This window comes from Ceratosolen solmsi, unplaced genomic scaffold (assembly GCF_000503995.2).
Source record: "Ceratosolen solmsi marchali unplaced genomic scaffold, CerSol_1.0 scaffold30, whole genome shotgun sequence".
Lineage (NCBI taxonomy): Eukaryota > Metazoa > Arthropoda > Insecta > Hymenoptera > Agaonidae > Ceratosolen > Ceratosolen solmsi.
The window spans coordinates 3,953,245-3,977,002 of NW_011948421.1; the positions used below are offsets into that span (position 1 = coordinate 3,953,245).

The 23,758-nt window shown below is 24.2% G+C and overlaps 1 protein-coding gene across 1 annotated transcript in view; it reads left to right on the forward strand.

The window, feature by feature from the left end:
• Window positions 1-23,758, forward strand: part of Tusp (WD40 superfamily protein Tusp) — a 50,724-nt gene that overhangs the window by 14,439 nt on the left and 12,527 nt on the right. The window contains exons 2-7 of the mRNA XM_011498903.1: window positions 5,398-5,565; window positions 13,659-13,841; window positions 15,355-15,538; window positions 18,307-18,743; window positions 19,398-19,486; window positions 20,459-20,593. Of these exons, the coding sequence (XP_011497205.1) occupies window positions 5,398-5,565; window positions 13,659-13,841; window positions 15,355-15,538; window positions 18,307-18,743; window positions 19,398-19,486; window positions 20,459-20,593 (1,196 nt within the window). The remainder of the gene's footprint in view (window positions 1-5,397; window positions 5,566-13,658; window positions 13,842-15,354; window positions 15,539-18,306; window positions 18,744-19,397; window positions 19,487-20,458; window positions 20,594-23,758) is intronic.

Genomic DNA, 23,758 nt, shown 5'->3' on the forward strand with positions numbered 1-23,758 from the left:
TTCATTTGTGATTTATTTCATATTAAATTATAATATTACAATTTACTAAAACCAAATGCATAAATCTTATAAAAGTTTGTATAATTCTATTTCTCTTTATCTATTTCAATTTGGTTAATAAAATTCAATTTAATTTGATTCATTAAATTATTAATAATTACAAAAGTATTAATTAAAAGCATTATTAAAAGAGAGTATGAATAATTGTATTTTAAATACCATTGCAATACGAAATGAATTTCAATAATTCTATTAAAATATTAAAAGTATTATACATAATATATATAATAAATAATAATGTACAATAAAAATATATTATGTAGCAATTAAAAATATATGAAACTTTATTATATTAATATCAATATTTTTACTAGAATACTTTATTAATATAACATAATATAAATAATTGCTTATAAATTTATAACATAATAATTAGTAATATGAAAATAGAAATTTATTTGAATCTTAGTTTTAAAATATTATGCTAAATTTAAGTCTAATTAGTAATTCATTATATTAATATATAAATAATTATTATATAAATATTATATTAATCTATAAAAAAAAATCGTAAACATTAATTTATTATAATTTTATTATTCAATTTTATTTTCTTTACATGCTTTGTTTAATTTGTATTACCGAAAAAGATCCTTTCAATTGAATTTTAGATTATGCACTTTATACGTTATTAATTTTTTTTATTATTGTTATTTTACTATGTTTATTCATTTTAATCCTTTTTAAAATTTCTATTTCTATCAATATTATTTTATAGCCTATCATTGTGTTAGATTAATATGATAGATTTCTGTTATACCTATAAATGAAATTTTATATTGTAAAAAATTTTGAATTAAATTTTAATATATATTTACCATAAATATGTTGTAATTTTTAAATGAATAATTGTTAAAATATTCTAAAAGAAATGTGAACGATATTACATTTACTCTCTTTAACAAAATATATAGTATTTAAAAAATAAAACGCTATTTATGTGAATAAGAAATAAAAAAAGGTGACTATATTATATTATATTACCAGAATAAATTTAAAAAATATAAAACTTTTTCTAAATCCTTTTAAGTTAATTTATAAAAAATCTAATGTGCCATAATTTTTATACGTGATTTATAATAATTTTATGAAAGTAAATAGAAATGTATTTCTAAAAAACCGAATTTTATCCAATCTGATGATCAAATTTCGAATATTTCATGAAAGTTAAGTAAAGTTTTTATTATACTGACAATGTAATACATATAAATTCAATGTTTACTGATTCAAACTCTTTTTACGTTTATTTAAAAAAAATGTAAAAAAAAAATTTATGTTCATATTTAAAAAATAAAATTGTTTATTATTAAAAAGTATTTTACTTTAAAAATAATTTCAAGTGGACTATAAATAACTGCAATAGGATCGTAATCTGAAAGTTTATACTAAAATAATAAAGAGCACCATTTTTAATAACTGTATAATAATTATCATTATAAATGCATTTTTTCATATTTTTATTGCATTTAATCTATTTCATAGGACATGTTTAAAATAATAAGATACATAAGCAATTTTGTAATTACTAAAGTAAATAATTATCACTCAAACTTATTTAATTTTAAAAGTAAAAAAAAATTATTACTGGATCTCTACTTCTAACACTAAATTCATTTCTTAAATATGTTTTATTTTCACAATTATTTAAAAATATTCTAAATTATTCCATTCAAGATATAAATTCTGTTATAAATATATTGTTTTACTATGAAACCTTTTTAGACTGTATAACAAGAAAGTTTAGCAAACTTTATATCAAAGTATACATCTCATCTAAGTTTATCTATTTTATCTATCTTATAGTTCTTGCAATTTAATGGTATTTTTAACTTTCTATTATTTATTTGAGATTATCTAACCTTTTATTTATATTGATTGCTATTAAATAATATATATTGAGACATATAACAATTTTGTTATAAATCTATACAATTTATTGTGATAAATTGTATAGAATAATGAACCTATTAATTTAAAATGAACAGAACATTGATAATTACAAATATATGTATATGTATGGCTCTATTAAATAATCTATACAATTTTTATTAAATACAATGTTTTAACTATATGATTTTTACATTTATCTAATGAACAAAATAAAAATAAATAAAAAATAATGGTACTTTTTAAACTTTCATACATAAAATACTTAGTGCATATAATTTTTCTGTACAGACATTTTTTCAATTCCAATTAGAGTATTGAAAAATTACTTTTAAATTAAGTTTATATCAATACTCATATTTACTAAATTAATTTTTTTTAATCCTATTTTTATTCAAATTTATTTATTGAAGTATCGAGTTACAAATGTTGGTATAATATGTAATATAATAGGCTATACTATAAGTGTGTACATATTTAATTCTTTTGAGATATTTAAAATTACTATAAAATATAAAAGTTTAGTATTAGCATAAGTGATTAATTCTTTATGCACAGGCATGTGTGTGTGAATAAGTTATCTATTCCTACAGTTTTTAGAACTTTTCATATGAATTTAAATACATGAATTATCTGAAAATCTCGTTAAGACCTTAATTTAGTATTCAAATACTTATCGAAATAAAAATTCTTCATAATTTTAAAAATAATCCAGAGTATGTTCAATTTTTATGGTAAGCAAATAAAATCTCGTATATTTCATGGATATTCCATTTTCATGATTCATATTTAACTCAATTTTTTATCAGGCTCATTTAAACGTACGAACATGTTGCTTATTGCGGATGTGCATGTGATAAAGAAATATGAGAACAGATATAAAGCAGAATATGATGATAATATGAAAGAGCCTTGTCAAAGCCAGGTTACTCAGTTAAAAACTTTTGTTCAAGGCATGAATGTGTAAAAAATTGTTACTCCTAGTTATTCATTTTCTATTATTTCTTTTTTTTTTTTTTTTTTTTTTTTTACATATCTTTGTTGACTGGACTTTGTAAACTATCTGTAAGTCTTTTGTTCATACTGAGCATTAAGTTTCTCAAAACTTGCTATTGCTGGAGGATCTAAAAGAATAACGAAAGGTTTTAAATTTCGGAATCGATTATTTATACAATTCCACTATTTCAAATAATCAAAAAATTTAAATTACGTATTTATATTCATTTATTTGTCTAATTGCACAAATTTTATAATTTATTTATTTATTTTGAGCTAATTATGCGCTAATTATTTTGAGTAATTTAAATTTTAGATGATTCGTATATTTTGTTGGTAATTTATATTTTTATTATTAATTATTGATGTTATAAAACGTAATTAAATATCGATGGTAAATAAAAGAAAAATATATTAAAAAGGCGTAAGTAGTGTATTAATAATAATAGTATTAAAAAATAGTCATATTTGTATCATAAAAGTATGCATTAAAAGATGTTGGATCAGTTTATTTCCTGTTGCATTGAAAGTAATAAATCTTATATTAAATAATGTATTATTACGTAAACCTTCACTGCTTATTACAAATGTTCATAAGAATACTTTTTAAATAATAAATGATTATCTGTACATTTGATGTAAATTAAAAATATTCTTAAGAATAATTTTTTATAACAAATAGTTATCTGTATATCTGATATAGGAAGTAATTAAATATATTTGTATTACTTTAGACTCAATTCTTAATTTAATTATGATATTCATTCATTCGATAAATAAGTTTAAAAGGACTTTTCAAATTAATATAAGGTTAAGTATATGATGAAAAAATCGTAATGTGCAATAATTGTTTAAACTTAAACTTAATAATGAAAATTAAATTACGATTTTTTATTTTTACATTAAATTAATTATTTATAAAATAAATCTACGTTATTAAAGAAACATAAATAAAACTGTTATAAATAAATAATCGTTAATAATGATACATATAATGATTATATATTTCAAACTTTATAAATATATAAATATATAACCGTTATAACTGTTGTTATAAAAATAAAAATGAATTCTTACATGAAGAGATGTAATTTAAGTTTTATAAGAAAAATTTAAATAATATTAAATAATTAAAAATTTAACATTTAAAAATAATTAGTTTCTCTCTATTGTTAAAAAAAAATAATAATAATCGAAGAAATTACTATTAGTATATGAGTATATTAGTAATAATAAGAAATTCCGTATTATAAATATACATATAATTTTCATTTATATTAAATTATTTATAACCATTAAACAACATATAATCGAAGTACACAATAATATATAACATCTGAAAACACAGTTTACGACTAACTAATAATTGTTAATTATTAGATATTTGATTATATAATTTTCATTAAATTGCGAGAGTAATTTAGTCCATGAAGCTGAATTTGTATTATTATTTACATTTGTTATCTACAAATGAAATATAATGTTTCTTATAATTAGATGATATTAAAAGAAAATTATAGATTTTGAGTTGATAATTATGAATATAATGATTTCTGAGATTGAATGAATTTTCATTGAGAATTGAATAATTTGTGATAAATAAATAACATATATATATATATATATATATATATATATATATAGGTTGTTAATCATAAGACAGAATTAAATCTGGAAATTTTTTCTTATATATTATATAATAATAATATCAGGCTTAAATTCATTTATTTATATAATTATTTTAATATCAATGACTTTTTTCCTTGAAATAGTTTGCAATTTATTTTTCTCATTATTGAGAATTTAAATTTGATAAAGATTTTTCAATAGTCTTATTTGGGATATATCTAAGAGGTCGCTGATTTATATGAATATTACATTTAAATACTTGTTATTACTTGAAACAATATTAATTATTAAACGCGAATTTCATATGTCAATGGACAATCCAACATAAAAACTATTTTTCTATAACAAGAGCTATAACAAGAGTAAGAGTAACAATTTTTGAATATGCTTTAAAAAACATTATATTTTTTACTTTAATTAATTGCTATTGATGTAAAATAAAACAAGTAATATTTCATTGGCCAAAGATTTAATGAAATAGTATAAACGCTGGATACCGAACACATAGTTATAGCCATACTAAAAAAGTGAATAACCGAAATGCCTGTCCTTAACAGTGCTATTTCGTGTGTTCTGTGAGCCTGAGCGCAAGCTTCTCTTAAATCTAAATTCTTTTACGTATATTTTGAAGCAGCTCTGAAAGAGAGGTTAAGACAATTGAGTTAAGAAAAAATCTCTTCGGTCTAAAATAGGCGAGAACAAAGAATGGATGTTAGGCGAAAGGGGATGGAGAATTGACAGGCGTATTAATGCCGCACACATATAGGTGCGCGACAATAATGCTCTTGCTAACGAGGTTTAATTCGACCTCGGCTTCTGTTGCAGGACGAGAGCTGGAAGCTGTATCGGCGTAAATACTATCAGGAAGGATGGTTGGCAACGGGGAATGCGCGGGGCCTCGTCGGCGTGACCTTCACCACTTCTCACTGCCGACTGAGGACGCCTGAACTGCCGTTGCGTGCCAACTATAATCTGCGCGGACACAGGAGTGAGGTGAGCCTCCCTCCATTATACACTCGTCTCCCTTTGTATTCCAGCCACTAATAAAACACAAGGCTGAGCCTTACATTGGTCTTTTTCCCCGATTTGTCCATTTTTATTTACAGAATCGCCGCTGTTTTCTCTAATGAGTTGCAAGTTGCACGAGCTAGTAAGATAATATTAGTTTATTAATTAATTTATGTAACAGAACTGTACGTCAAATATAATCTTCTAATTTTATTAATTTTGTTAGTATTTGTGACATGCTAATGGCTTTCAGTATAAACGCGTCTCCATATTTTTTACTGTACATCCCTTAACAATGGGCGTCAATTATAATCTTTATAGAACTATAATTGTAAGTTTTCTATAAACTCGTCAATTAATAATAAAGAATTACTCGGAAAAGAACTCAAGATGGTACTTGGTAAGTTAGATTTTAAAAGTAATCGGTATTAATTTAATGTACCAATTATGTGAAAATTATTTTAATATTAATTTAATATACCTACATATTAATTGAAATATTAGTTTTACTAAAGCACTTTTTATTGTTAGTGAAGAAATTAAAAAAAAATCATGCTCAACTCAACTTTAACGCTTGCTTTCACCACTTGAACTTAAGCAACTGGGTCAGATCAACGAGGTTGAATACTATAATCGTGAATCACAGAGCTCAAGGGTTACATATTATGGTAACTTTTCGCTTCTTACCTACGCAAAATACAACGTTGGGCTTTCAATTCCTATTCTCGAAAATTCTCAAATTTCAGAAATTTTTTGCAAAAATTTGAAGTTACTCGCGTAATAATAGTTAACTTTAAATTAAAAATTTTTTTTAACAGAACAAGGGCCGTGTCTAAATGTCTACGCAATTAGAAACAAATTTAAAAATTTTGTAATCATTATATATTTTAAAGATTTGAAATTAAAAATTTTTAGATTTAATTGTTTACGCAAATCTATATGTAAATATATTACAGTCTATTAAAAAACGATATTTAATCGACATTTATTTATACATTTTACTAATACAATTTTCATTAAACAGCTTCTTTTGTCATCACATACTGAAATAATCAAATCGCTTTGGTAAATCGTGAAAATGCATCGGATACGAAAACACACACTTCACATGAAACATTTTTAAAATTAATTAACATTAATTATAAATTATTGTACGAAAATCTGTCATTTCAAAATGTTTCCACAGAAATATACAATTTATGATATTTTCTTTACTGGAAAGATATATTTTTAAATGAAATTATTCTACAGGCTGCTTTTATTATGCCTACTTTGACATTATTGATTTCAATAACTGAAATCTTATCAAATAAAAACTCATTCTAAAATAAGCAGTTCATTTTAAATTTTAATGATTGATTAAATTAATGAATCGGTTCATGTATTGCTTTTAACTTATACTTAAAGGAAAAGTTTATAAAAATAGAAACACAAAATTGACATAAAAAATAAGTAATACTTGATCAGTATGAAAGTATTACTTTTAAATTATTACTTATTATTTTGAAATGTAAATCCAGTTTTCGCGGCTTATGAAAATATTATCAAAATACATATCAAACTATAGACAGATAATTAATTATAATGTGTGATAATATTTTATTTAAAGCATACATCTCAAAGTTTATTCATTAATCAAAAAATTAAATGAATAACTACATTTATTCAAAATTAATTTTACCATCTTTGGCGTTAATTTTTTGAAACACCTTATCAAGTAATTTTTCTACTTTTAAAACAAATTCAAAAAAATACTTTTCGTAACTATTGTTGTATTCAATTTTAGATGAAATATTTGTTGAATTAGTCTCTTTAATACATTTCGTTTAATGTAATTTTACTTTTTTACAATGTTTGCCTTTAAAAATAGTTTTCTTTTCATTTTATTTTTATAATTTACTGCTATATTATAAATAATTCTGCTAATTTATAATTTTATATTTTATAGAATATATTTATGATCTTTTTTTACTTTATTTTACATTCTTCATTATAAATTTGAATATTATTTGAATTCGTAATGTTTATTTTTCCGTGCAATATCTTTCGTGTTACTGAAATTGCAAAATTATGTTAATTAAATATTTATACTTATACAAATATATTATTGATTAGTAGACTTACAAAAAGAAACAGATATTCCACTTGTCTTTCTAAGTAGTCAAATATTAATTTCAATATAGCTTACTTAATTTAAGATAAATCAATTAAATTTACTTAAATTATCGTATTTAGTTAAATTATTTGATATAATAATATCAGGCTTACGTTAAAATTTTAATTTAATAATTTCATATAAAATTTGTAAAACTTTAAAAGAATTCTTACAAATATGAATGCCATGGTGCAAAATTGATAATTCAATACTTATGTAAGATATTTTATGTAAAAAATCAAATTAAAAACAATACGATCTAATAATATGATATTCTATAAAAATGAGACCGGAAGGTGCATTTCAAATATTATTTTAAAATTAAAAGAATCTTGAAATTATTTGAAATCGAATTTTTTTTTTAAATAAGCTTGGAAAAAATATAACTGAAGAATAAATATATTTGTTAAATATTGTATATCCTTGTAAACTAAAATTGCATATGTAATCTACATATTTCTATTCCATTCTACATAAGCATATTATATAAAGAATTATGAATTAAATCAATTGATGGTACAACAACTTTGTTTTTAAAGTGCACAAATTATTTTATTTAAAATGGACGAAGCTTAGAAGGAAGTCGAAATAAGAAAAAAGATAAAAATTCAAGAGTTTCGTCATATATTGATTGATTTAAAACAATACTTACCATATATATAAATGTATATGTAGTTACAATTGCAATGATCGCCACTTGATGAGCCGACAAAAATGTTACCGTACAGATGTGATCGAGTAACAATAGGATTGTGAGTTATATAGTTATAATATACCCACAAGTCATCCCCTTTCCTCTCTCTCTCTCTCCTTCCTCACTCGTTCTCTTTCACTCCCTCTCTCTCTCTCTCTCTCTCTCTCTCTCTCTCTCTCTCACTCTACTTTCTTCTCTTTCTTTTCTTTCTTTAAAGCATCGAATGACACTAACATAGTTCAGACATTCTGTTGCGATGGAAATGATATATACTTATACACAATTTATTACAATAAATTACAATAGCCTTCATAATATATTTTAAATGTATTTAAGATGAAGTAATATAATTAAAAAACTATTGCTAATATTAAAAAATATTGTTTAATTAAATTATGCAATTGAAGGTTCAGATTACAGAAAGAAAAAATAATCAAAATAATTTGGATATGGATAAATAAATTAAATTAAAAATAAAATTTTTCATTTACAATTTTTATTCAACCTTGTATAAAATATTTTATTACATTTTAAAAAACAATAAACTATAAAAGGATGTGACAATTCAAATATAATATAATAAATCGATTTGAAGCTTGTGGGAGGTAAGATAAGTTAAAAATATTCACTAACTCTTTATCACTGATATAATGAAAATTATAATTATTTAACATAGACTATTATGAATAATCTTTTACAATAAATCCGAGCTTCGGAGTATGTAAAAAAGACGTTTTGATATACGCATTCACAGTCCCTCTTTACATATAACGAATCGCAGTACCACCCAATTTTACGATATCACCGCATAAAACTGTATCTCCTTTATCTGTGCTTTCTCTCTCTGCTCTCTCTCTCTCTCTCTCTCTCTCTCTCTCTCTCTCTTTATGTCTTTTTCTATATGTACTTACCTATCTATCTATCTATCTATCTCGTTGCTTTTAGCCGTATATACATTTTTCCGAATGTCTCGAAAAGGATAGAACTTTAGGGCCATTTATCAATATAAGATTTTTCACAATCTCCAGATAGATTGTCGATAATGTGTTGATGTATTTTATAGTTGCCAGATATACAATGATTCCACTAATTCTACGATATTACAATGGTATCAAAAATATAATATAATATATAATATATATTTTATATTACTGTATTATTTATTATACTTTTAATACTTTTATCATATTCAGCAATGAGTTAGTAAATTTTCTTAGTCATTTGCTAACTTCTGTTTCACAATAATCAAATAGTATTATTGCTCGAAAATACTCTTTGTTACATAAATATATTAATTTTACTTATAGATTATATCAATATGTATTGTAGGATACTATTTTTATAATGATACACGAATTTCCATAAGTATGAATTTATAATAATATTATTTATCGCTTACGAAATATTTATATTCAAATTAAAAATATTATTTCTACCATGAACCTCAACTTATTTTTACATATTAAAATTCTTCAAAATATAATATTAATTTAAAAATCATAATAATATAAAAAATCTATGTAATAATTTAATAATAATTTAATTATTTAAATTTTTGAAAAAAAACTATTATATAACTTTATAAAGGTTCAAATGGTGTAAATATGAAAAATTTTATTTGTCCAATAATTACATTTTTTATAAAAATTTGTTAAAAAAAATGAATTAACGAACGAATCAATTATAATGTAATTTTATCATCTCTAGTACTTTTATAATTTCATGTCAATTATTGTAAATAATTAGTAATAATCTAAGCAATTAAAAAAAGTATTAGCTTAAGTAATTTAAAAAAGCATTAATCTAAGTAATTAAAAACAATATTAGTTTATGTAAGAGATATGTATTATAATGAATACTACTGTGTGCAAAATTTTTGTTTAAACTTTTGACAAATCGTCTATAATTATGTTATAATTATCTTTTGGTATTCTATATTCTTTTAATGTGACAATAAAAATAATTGAATTTAATGTATTAAACAACAATTAAATATTACATATAAATTTGTAGTAGTATATTTATTATTATTACTCAACTATATCATTAATATTTAAATTTGTATGACATATACACACAAATAATAAATAATAGTAAACACATGGATAATTTATTATTTTCGAGTTAAAGGATCTTCGTTAAAGAATATTCATATAATAGCAATGAAAAAAAAAAAAAATAAAACTATTAAAAAAAATATTTCATTCATTTATTAAAAATAAAGTATTCAAAATTTTATTACAATGTATTTATTAAGTAAAAAATCTAAAGTTTCAAATATAATTGATCTGCTTTATATGTATATTAAAAATCATTTAGCAAAAAATTTCAAAAATTTTAAATATCATATTATATAGCAATATTTTACTTTAATTATTTCATGAATTCTTTAGGAATGAATCAACTAATGATTATACCTAGTGTCAGTATTTGAATTGATGAAATCACAATTCATCAATTTCTATTATATGATAATAATAATTTAAAATTAAAAATTTTTAATTTATATTTATAATATTCGTTATAAATAACATTTTTTTTTGTAAATTTAGGGTATAAATATAATTTTATTTAAATATTTCCATATAACTTTTTAAATCATTGATTTAAATGTACAACTATACTGAATGGAATAAAAATATATATTAAACAATAAAGCATAATAGAAAAATAATATCTTAACTTTTTATAGTTCAATGTTTTTAAAATTATTTATATTTAAATCATATTAAAAGTTTAATTGAACTTATATTTAATTTATTTGTTATAACTTTTTATATACCTAATTTTATATTTCAGAAAGTAATTATAAACAGTGGGTTATCAATTTTATTTAATATAGTACTTCTTTAAACTTATTATGTTTAAAATAAAAGAGATTTTTTTAAGTGCATGTTAAAATCATTTTTGCAGAAGTTGTGAAAACATTGAATGTAAATCACTTTATAAATGATATTATAATATAGTCTATATTATAAACAAATTATATCTACTAAGGGCATGAACGCTATAGAATAGCAGTTCAATAAAGTAAGGCACATATAACAGAATCCTCATTTTAGAAAAGATAAATTCTGGAGAGTAAAAAAGAGAAAAAGAGTGAAAAAGAATTAAAGGAACGCAAAAAAGATAGATAAAAGACGAAATTGTTTACCAAATAACTCGTTTTTTTTCTTTTTCTTTTTTTAAGTCACTTCTATTTATTACTTGTTTCAAAGTGAAAGGATCACGTTTACATTGGATATAAGTCGCATGGAAGTAAGGGATAAGTGTGGGAGGTACTGAAGAAAAGAAAAAAGTTAGTTTTGCACAATAAATGAAATGCAATGATGTGAAAGATATTCTAAGAGTTGCAGATAAAAAAGGACGGGCTCATAATTAATGTAGCGAGTCAATAACACCTCCATTGCAAATGACCGTCAAGTCAATTACGCTCAAGAATACTTAAAAACCTCGTATAGGCCATATGTTACAATAACATGTGGGTATACTAATCTACGTATAGGTACTTCCCTCCCCAATTTCTTTCCATCATTTTATTCATATTTCTAAATTACAAATATGTGTGCATTTGTATGTGCATCTTATCGAAAAATTATTGCTTTATTAAAATAATTTTGTTGAATTGAATTAATTTTTCAAAATTATCATTTTATTCATCTTTCAAATAATGTAAATATTTATAAAACCATTTGTCATAAATGATATTCCATATAGACCATCTTAATACTTGCTTCAAGGAATTGAAAAAATAACGGATATTGTGCCTTGACTAAAATTATGAAAAACTACTGTATTTAAGGTGAACATTAATATTCTAAATATTTTATATTATTATTATTTTATGTAATCAATATTATAATTATTAATATATTTACTGCAAATTCCATGTTTTGGAATACATTACAATTACCTAAAAAAAATTTTCAGTTCAATTTCACTAATTTTTCTTTCTTCTTTTCATTTGAATAATTCAGTCAAATGAACTACTCACTCACTTATATACATACATGCATACACATACATACATACATACATACATACATAATACATATATATATATATATATATATATATATACATTCACTTGCGCGTGTATTAATTAAATTAATAAATATTTATAACTTGATTCGTTTCAAAATTATTATAATAAAATCACTGTAATATTAATATCTATTTAATGTTTTTGGCATAGAAATTTGATAATTTTAAATAAAATATGTCGTTGTAGAGTGACATCATGTTAAGTGTTCATATTCAATCTTATAAATAGTATGTTTTCAAAATACATCTTTCATGCTTAATTAGATTTAATGAATAGGTTAGGAAAAGATTTTATAAGTAATAAATTAAAACATGAAATCATTTGAATTGAAGATTAATTGTGTAATTTTTATCAAATATAATATTAATCATTTGTTTAACATTTATTTTAAAATGCATGAAAAAGTAATTCAAACGCTGATTAGCTTTTGATGTAGTATTTTGATGATAAGAAATACAATATATTAATCGAGCATATTATAGAAAAATGATCAAATACTGTTGTAATAGAAATGTATAAGTATATTAGAATATTATATTATAGTATCCGATTAATAAACTTTACGAGCATAAATTATAAACCGATGAAATTTTTATTGAAAATTTCAATGATTAAAAAATTATTTTTGACATTTAAAAAAAAATTCTATCATTCCATCAACTTATTGAAAATGATATTTTCAACCATTTTTTAAATAAAAGACTAAAATTAACAGACACAATTCATTTATAAACATTAATATTAATAACATAGCACATTATGATGTGTCTTATCTTTGCATAATCGAAATGAAAACTATTTCAAAATATGGTATTAAGCCAATCTAAATTGTTGAATAGAATCTTCTTTTCAAGTTAATTATTGAAATTTTATAATAATTAATGAAAACGAATTGTGAACGGGTCGGCTTTAAAAGGTAATCGGTAATGTGATTCGAAGCGTAAAATTAAAAAATTAAAATGGTAGAAAATTTTCTATTTAAGTTTCGTTCAAGAAATTTCATCATTCTCATCCCATATAATTCCCATATGATCTGGAGTTAGATAAGGGCTACCCACCCGCCAGCGGGACTATATAAATTCTGTGCAAGCGGAACACTATAAAAATCGCGAATAAAGATTTAATTTATACCTGACCGTGAAAAGATAATACTTAACGATGATCCATATCTTTCGTATTTGCAGGTGATACTCGTAAAGTGGAACGAGCCTTATCAGAAGCTCGCTTCGTGCGACAGTACCGGTGTCATCTTTGTTTGGATCAAATACGACGGCCGTTGGAGTATTGAACTTATCAATGACCGGAGTACACCAGTCACGCACTTTTCTTGGTCGCACGATGGTCGCATGGCACTTATATGCTACAAGGTACATTTTGTCATTTCACCTCTGCTTATATGCCTGTCATACGTTTCTCGATAAGGATAATTCAATTTGTCGTCAATACATAAGCTCGAGTAATTTACATTGCGTCATTACTGAAGTTTTTCACTATTATACGTGACGTTCTCTATGTGCTTTAGCTTATTTTACAACGCAACGTGCATTCTTATTCTGCTATATTTTACATATTGATTTTATGAATGTACGTGCGTGTATGAAAATGCAAGTGATAATTGGCTCAATGCATCGAAGATACCTATAGTTAAGTGAATGCCGAATAATTTATCTTTTTAAAAATCATACCGCAAATTTTTTCTTAGGACATTCGGTATTTTATTCGATAAATATTTATGATACGTTATGATTATTCTCGCATTATTAGTTTGTAATAATAATACGAAGCTGTATTTGTATTTAAACTTAATTATTTTTAACGATACGATTACTTTTATTAGATTAGATATTCTAAAATATCTATAATACATTAACAGATATATAAAATTCTCTCGAGCATAAATTTTTGTAAAAAATTCATATTTACATCGAAATACATGATTTATAAATTCATGTGTGTAGTCATAAAGAATTATGTAGATAATATGGTTCGATATATGTTTTAAATACAAATAAACACATATTTAAAATATTGTCATTGTAAAATAATACCAGAATTACTGCAATTAAGTGAATTATATTACGTTTTAATATGAAAGTAATTGTAAATGTATATTATTCATTGAAATGGAAAATAGTTTAGAGTTTGTGGATCAAGTGTGTTGAATTTCATACTATAATAATTAAATGTAAAATCATATAAAGTTATATTAAAGCAAATATCTCTCATTAATATAATAAATCATTTTTAATAATCATATAATTTATATATTATGTAAAATTTATTAAAAGAAATTAATCAGACTATATAGAAATTAATGTTGAAAAATATAATATTATATTATAAGTAAATAGAATGTCGACATAAAATAACAATCGCATAATAATAAAATATGATATAAGTTTTCAATAATATAAAGTCAATTTTTAGATTTCATTAATCAATAATACAATATCAATTTATCAGTACATACATTCATTACAGCGTTATCGATTTTCTTAGTTTTTTATGTATTTAATATTATAATATGATTTAATATAAATGGTAATTAAATATTCATATTAATCCAAGCATTCTTAATGCACTATTTAATTAATATCGAAGTATTAGTGTATTTAAAATTCATCACACAACAATATATTTCACAATGGAAATATTCATATCCGGTCAATGGTTTTGTACCATTCGAATTTTTAAATTTATAAAAAAAAAAAAATTGCACCATCGCCTTCTCATTCCTAGTTTGAATATTAAACTACCATTGACTTTTTAACTTTAAGATCCGCCCATAAAATTCACAAGTAGCCTAGAGCGCTTACTTTATTTTCCATATTCCGGCGATAAATAGCAAATCGCATAAAAACGATCTTGTCATTTTGTCAGGATGGATTCGTGCTCGTTGGCAGTGTCGCGGGTCAGCGCTACTGGTCCTCGATGCTCAACCACAAGGCTGTGATCACCTGCGGCATCTGGACACCCGATGATCAGCAGGTCTACTTCGGGACGACGGCCGGGCAGCTAATTGTTATGGATGTCCACGGTGCCATGGTTTCGGAAATTCAGCTCGGTAAGACTTTGCATTTTCTGGGACGGCCTTGCCTTCTTAGTGCGGCACGAGTTTTCAGTCATTATCCCCAGGGATTTTTACGAGCCGAGTGAGATTTTCACAGTTGTTCTTCCTTGTATTGTGATTCGAATGATTGAGCCAGTTTTAAACCGTTTAGCATCAGCACTCGTTTGTTTTATCGTTTTATACAGCAACATTTATTTTCGTAACATTCATTATGATATTTTTTTATTTTATTTTTTTTTTTTTTTTTTTTTTTTTTTTGCTTAATTGCGTTTTTTCAATTGCGTTGATTAAGCAAATTCCTTATGTGAAATAAATTAAACGAATTACTGCAATCATTACACTCGATACTACGATTTATGATAATTAATATTTTTAATTTCCATTGATGTTTACGACTGATTATCTCTTAATTATCTAATAAATATTGATTGTATTTGTATTTTTGATTTATATCTAATTCATTTATTTTTCAATTATTAATCGTAATTTCAACTATTTATAACTTCTAGAGATTAAGATACTGCATGATTTACACGAATATCGATAACTTAGATTGTAATCTAACAAATTAGCATCGCAATATAAAAAAAATAGTGCAACATTGGACAATATAACACGAAGATTTTTTTTTTTTTTTTTTTTTTTTTGTTTTAATAATCTAATAAAATAAATTTGGATTTCTGTTTACAAAATATAATCAGTTTGATTACAAGGGTATTTTATACTTTTCTCACCAACGAAACACAAGGACCACGATAATATAATTTGAATACATTACTAATAGTTAGATATAAGCATATCTCTAATTATTTTATTACATGTAAGCAGTGCCAAATTACTTTCTTTAACATTAAATAATTCTTTTTATGTTCCTGTACTTTCGGAAATTATTAAGCGTCCGTTTACAGGTATAAATATTATGTTTTTAAATAATGGTAAAACAAACGCGATTGTTTTAAATCGTTGAATGATATCAGCTTCACCCTATACTGAAAACTAAAGGTATCTTTTTTATTGAATTTTGAAAACGTAAAACAGCTGTAAATGCAGTCACTCTAATAACTTTGATGTAAGATGCACAAATAATGCATAAAACGATAAAAATTTTCGGTTTTTTTTCCCTAATATTTAAGCAATATTTAATGAAGATTTTGATTACTTCATTAAACTGATGACAATGTACAATACTAAAATACGGCGAAGATTAGATATAATTATTATAATGTCCATTTGTATATTCGATAATCTTTTAAACTTCCATATTTTGTATTAAAAAGCAATTGTAAGTAAAAAAATGTATATTACTTTGAAAAAAAATTTTATGCGGAAATGAATTAACTTCATACTTCTATATTGTAGCTTCATTTTATAGATCTTTATGAAGGTTCCATGACTTTTTAATATTATAAATCGCCGGGAATATACGATGGAGATATGTACTCCATCGGGGTATATAAGCAATTTTTAATGATTAAAATTACCCCGGAATAACTTTTTAATATAAAAATACATTCTCATAGGTAATAAAACTATTATATTATTTTATTATTCTCTCTATTCGTGCTATTTATGCAATAAATACATTGTTATATTAAATATTTATATGCAATATAATTCAATAATCATAATAAATTAGTATAACGATAAAAAAATCATAATAAATAAATATAATAAAATGCGTTTTAATAATAATATATAATAATATAAAAAATAATATAATAAATACATCTAATAAAAATATACTGTCAACAAATATATACTTAAAATAAACGGTCTTTAATATCACAGCTAACAAGGATTTTATAATTTATTATCTTAAAAATTAGTATTAATGAATTAATGTATTATGACATTTTTTTAATGTAAGAAAAAGTAATTAAAAGCACTATAATGAATTTTAGTTGAATGTGTAATGGGACACTAAGGCCAAGCGTAAGTGCGTTAAAAGTTAATTCGAATAACTCTCATTAGATTCATTCGGTGAAAAAAATTCTGGCATTTACAAAATGACTATAAAATATTTAAATTTTTTAGAAAAAGATATCAATTAGAAATCAATAATTCATTTTTTTTTTTTTTTTTTTTTTTTTTTTTTTTTTTAATTTAAGGAAATTCATACGTATTGTTTATTGGGGTCAGTTAAACGATCGATTATTTAAAGAAACAGATGTACCATACATTATCATAAAAAAAAAAATCTATTTGATATTAAAAATATTAATATGTAACATTACTTTTTCTATATATTCTTTATTTAATTGTATAGCATTGGTTATTTAATATAAATATAAACAATAATTTATATTTTCAATATTGTCATTGCATCAATATTACAAGGCTTCAATATATTTGTATTTGCTTACAAGATTAAATACTTTACAAATAAAAGTTTAGAAGAGCTCATTTAAATTCTTTATACTGATTACGCGTGCACATTAACATTTATTCAAACCTAATAATGAGTCAACATAAAAATACGATTGCTTTCAATGGCGATTTCTGATTCTTATGTACCACTGATGCATTTCCAAAGATTCGTAGTTTATGCGACATTTTAAATATAATGACCCATGAAATTAAAATAACGCCTATAATTAGCCATTACATTAATTTGAGCGATTTATCAACTTGAAAGAGTTTCTTTAAAAATGTGCATATAATTCAGATCCGGACGCATATCCAGCTATCAACCACATAAATTCGGGTGATCCATGATTCTTTATTATTCGGAAATGTGATTGAAATAGTGGGTGATGTAACAGGTGCAGGAGTGACGTCAATGGCCTGGTCAGCGGAAAAGTTTAAGTTGGAAGAGGACGAGGACGAGGATAATGTGGATGAGGAGCATGATACGGAGGACCGTGACGAAGAAGAGGATCAGGAAGCCGGGAGCAGAGCTACGAATGCGCGCAACTATGTATTAGCGGTGTGCCTGGCCGATGGGAACGTTGTGCTTCTGAGGTCCTTCGACGATGTGTCGCCTGTTACAATAAGCACCGGCCTCAAACCCCCCTTACACGCCGAATGGAGTAACTCGTGGAAGCTCCTTGCGATTGCCGGCATCAAGGAACAGGAACAGCAGCTGCAGCAGCAACACCACCACCATTGCCATCCGCCAGTCATTGAGTATACAAACCTTTTGAAATTTTATTCTGATACGGGTATACTTATCTACACCATCGCCATACCCTATACTCAGGTGACTTTCTTTCGATTTTCTTATTTTCATCTTTTATTATTTAAAAGTTAAGTTAAATAATTTACTGATAAACTTTTACTTAAAAGAAAATTAAATTTGATACCTCAAACCATCAATGATACAACAATTTAAGATTATTGCCTTTAATATACTACTTAATAGGATTTTTTTTTTTTAGTTTGAAAATACGCAGTGTCAAAGAAACTGCAATTGATCTTAAAATAATTGTTTTTTACTGGTATTATTAAATATTCATTCATTAAGCTGACATGAAATTAAAAAAAAAACAAAAATAAATATATGCATTATAAAATATTAAATGTAATAATATTTTAATTACAATACTGATTAACAAATAATATATGAGTATAAATTGATAATTGCGGTAAAATTTGAAAATATTTACCTAAGTAGGTAATATTTAAATACTGCAATTCCTTAAATAGCATTTAATTAAATATTATATTAAATAAATTTAGCTATATTATGCATATAAATATGGACATTTTGTAAAAGCCAAGTACTGAAAGATGTACTTTTTCTACTTTTAGTCATTTAAAAGATGTAAAGCATTACCCAATTTTAATAGTCAATAGATTGCAAACTTAATTTAAGACTTTTTTGTTGAATTATATTTCTCTTTTTTTTATATAGAGTCCAGTGACCGCTATGACATGGGGCCACAATGACAGGCGACTTTTTGTTGCTACAGGGACACATGTCCATGCTGCTTGGGTCTCTAGGTATTATTCGATATATTATTTCGCCTCCTCAGATTATAATGTTTTGTTTCCTATTTATTACTAAAATTTTTTGGCGTTTTGACATAAGCGAGGCTCATAGTAAATACCAAAAACATATAAGTATATGCATAATTCATATTTGAATATTACATACATCAAAGCTAATGTTGCTAATGCGAGTGTAGTTTCTTGTGTTTTTTTTTTATTTAATATAATTCTAAATAGCTCTTTAATAATTATATGAAGTAATAATAAGAATTATGTAAAGTAAAACTGAGCTATAATATTATAAATGCTCTATATATTCTAATATATATATAATAATAATTATTATTATTGTTATTATTTATATAATTACAGTATTTAAAGGAATATTAGATTAGATACTAGAAAACTTGAAATTAACATGAATTCGACATTGAAGGCAATCAAATTTGGTTGAACTTATTATAAACTACAATTAATAACGTTATTTTCCATTAATTGTTTTATGAAAATACAGGTGATATTAAGTGTATATTAAGTTAATCTATATTAATATAAACATATTAAGGCACACAATATTTATGAAAGAACATTTATGCAAATCCACAATATTGGAAGACAAAATACTTGCCAATAAATTATTAGAAGTAATAGACGGAGATACTGTATCGCTCGTAATTTTAAGCATTTGCTTTCATTTTAGTAATTATAAATTTTTATTAATCGGTGAGCCTTATTAATAAATAATGAATATGGTTTCTTTTTAAAGATATATCTAAACAAGCGTAATAATTCGATCGACCGGCGATATATAAAATTATGTAGAGTAAAATGCATAATGTATTGTAGTATAGAGGGGCATGCAGGGGTGTATAAAGCAATTAACGCGTCCACCAATTCGATCGGAAGCTTATAGGGGATGTGTGGTATGGCAAAGTCCCGTATCGCGATCGGTGGACCACTGGATAATTGTCTGGTTTTGTTCAGGGGTGTCGGCTCGCTGCAGTTGTTGTCAAGGCTCGCACTCAAGGCCGCACTGACCAAAGAATCGAGCGTACAACTACTGCCCCTTCCACCCCGACTCAAGGCTCTCGTCTCTGGACTCTTCGCCAACACGATTCGGTAAGTTTTTATCGCTACTGGTAGCAGAGGCCAAATGGCTTTGAGAAATAGCCTCTAGTATTCTAAATTACCCCCACACAGCTACATATCAATATGTAACTGCGTAGTATGCCATACTATGCCCGAGATCGTGCGCATACGTATGTGAAAGCAATATCAATATCTTTCTATTACGATGTTTTAATTGCACGTGTGTGCAATACAATGCAAATTCAATATTTCAATATTTGATTGTAATGCTTCTCTAACTGAAACGCTCATATTCAATCAGCCTCTTCATTTTCATATCGATGTAAGAAATGAAAGTTAAAATTAATTGCTTAGTGCGATGTCAGTTCTGTTATTCGGAAAATTTAGAGCGCAAACTGACATTTTATAATAGCATCAATAACAAATTTACTTCATGTTTAATAAACTTAAGTGTTTTTGCAATAAGAAATAAAATTTATTTTATCGTGTAATGATTCACAAATATTCTTTTCATTCATTGAAAGTACTTCATTCTACGAGAACGTGACTGTCGTTCTTAATTAAATGGAAAATAAAGTAGTGTCTTTAGGCAATTGAAGCAATTGCTTTATAAAAGAAAATAAACGAAAAAGTGGGTATAAATATATATCCAAATATTTTACAGAAATATTCAAACTCGATCATAATATATAATAAATATATTAGTATAAATCTTATACATAAAGACTTTACATTAGAGAAAAAAAAAAAAAAAAAAACAGTAATCTAAAATAACAATGATTCCATTGATATTTCTGAAGATTAGATGTACATTAAAGAGAATAATATAATTTATTTTAAACAATTTCAAATTTTTATAAAATTAAGGACGTTTTATTCGAATGAATTTCTTTTTAAATTTATAAAACTATTGTTTTAATTTTTATTTAAATAAAGTTATATTGTATAAATCCTCTCGTACGCGTCTCTAACTCACTCTCTTTAACACATCCGCGTGCGCGCATTTAAATCAGCATACTTACTCGTAATTCTATTGATATTTATATTAAAAATTCAAATTGCCTACTAATAAAACTCTGATTTTTCATCATTTTAAATATATCTTATAATGATTAAATTCTTCGGGTGAAATTAAGAAAAGTGAATCATAGAAAAATTATTAAATAATCCCATTTGTTATGTAAGACGAAATACTGTCAGGATATCTTACATTCCACTTGTTCTGAAAGCATATAAATATATTTCAAATAAAAGAAAAAAATATGAGCATTAAGGAAACGAAAGACGGATATAAAACGGAAATAAGAGAGGAAATAGACTATAGTGAGAAAATTGGAAATAGGAGAATGTGAAGACAAGAGAAAGCCTGATGTTGCCAGCTTTTGCTCCTCTTATTCCCTGAGAGGTCTCTCCTTTTATTTTTTCGCTTCGGCTTTTCACTCTTGGGACTTCATCGTTGCCCCGTCACCTACAATTGATAAGATAATCTCCAGTGTACATTGGCCAGCGCCTCCTATATATACTTTTCCTTGCACTTTGATTCTTACTGCATTAATGGAAAATCCGTCGGTTGCAGGCAAACCTAAATACTCATTTCCAGTCTTATCATTCTTTTTCTCCTGCAATCTTTTATAATTTTTTGAATTTATGTATTAATCGAATAAATACATCGTAGCCCCGCGATTGTTAGCAGTTGGTTTCATGTAATAATATCCCGAGTATTTTCTCTAAATTAAATAAAATTAATCTCCCTCTCGAGAGCTCACTAATTTAGAGGAATTGAATGAGATTGAGAGAGAGAGAGAGAGAGAGAGAGAGAGAGAGAGAGAGACAGACAGACAGACAGAGTTGAAAAATAAATAAACGTTGACAAAGGGAGAAATATAATAGAAATATACAACTGAGAAATTAAACGCTGCACAGTCTTATTATTATATAAAACTTCATATGAGTTAGTAATGGAATTTTCTATATCTGATTATTGATTATAATTCATTCTAATTTTTATTATTTCAAAAAACTTTATTACTGTTTAAATTCAATAATAAATTAATATAAATAATTAAATTAATGACTTATTAAACAATTCGTTAACTTAATATTACCTGCAAATTTTCAAATACAATGTGATTTATTAAATTAATTTAATAATGTGTAAGTAATATAATTTTTGAAAATAAGAAAATTCTTTCATTAACTATATTATATTTCTTTAAACTGTTTTACATTTTGATTTATAAAACATCGATATAATGGAATAAACAAATAATTTAAAATAACTTATAAAAAAAAATTTAAACGACACTTTATCAATTGATCATAAAATACTGTTCATAACATTTTAATTTGTTTCAATGTTTAAATTTCAATTATTCAATGTTGGTTGTTTAAATGTAATAAAACTATACGTTTTAAATAAAAGTCGCATTGGATGCAACAAATATCTAAATTAAAATAGCACTTTTCTGAATTGCCACTATACATACATTTTAGTATACACATTGATGTGCACAGATAATATTACAGATACGTTTTGCAACATTGCAATATAAACTATATGATACTTAAGATCAAAATTATTAATAGTATCTAGTAATTATTAACTAGATTATATTATTTAATAAAATCTTTAAATAAAAAACATTTGATTACTAAAAATAATGTGAATAATGTTAACTATATTTATTAATTTCATTATTTATTGGATGTAATTACAAACAATATAAATTCGTTTTACTATCCATTACATAAATTATAAATATTATAAAATTTTAAAATTACAAAAATTCAAGATATTATAGGTAATTTAATACATATTTTAATATTTAATCGATATTAAAATTGAGATATTTCAATAAATAAAAATATATTGTAATGTATTTTTTAACTTATAATTCTATTCCTTAAAAATTTTTAAAGAAATTTATGATATGTATCTATAATTCACGAAGATATAAATATCAAAGAATAATTCACATTAAAAAATTTTTATAATATATATTATTGATAAATATGTGCCTGTTAATAAAATATCTTTTCAGTTTTAATCTGCTAAATAAGTTTCATAGTTTTTCTATAAACTATGTAGATAGTATAAAATAGATGCCCCCCCCCCCCCTTTAAAATCACATGTACCGCTGACAATTTGTTAATGTTTGTTATAATCAATTTTTATTTAACTAATAGACAATCTAA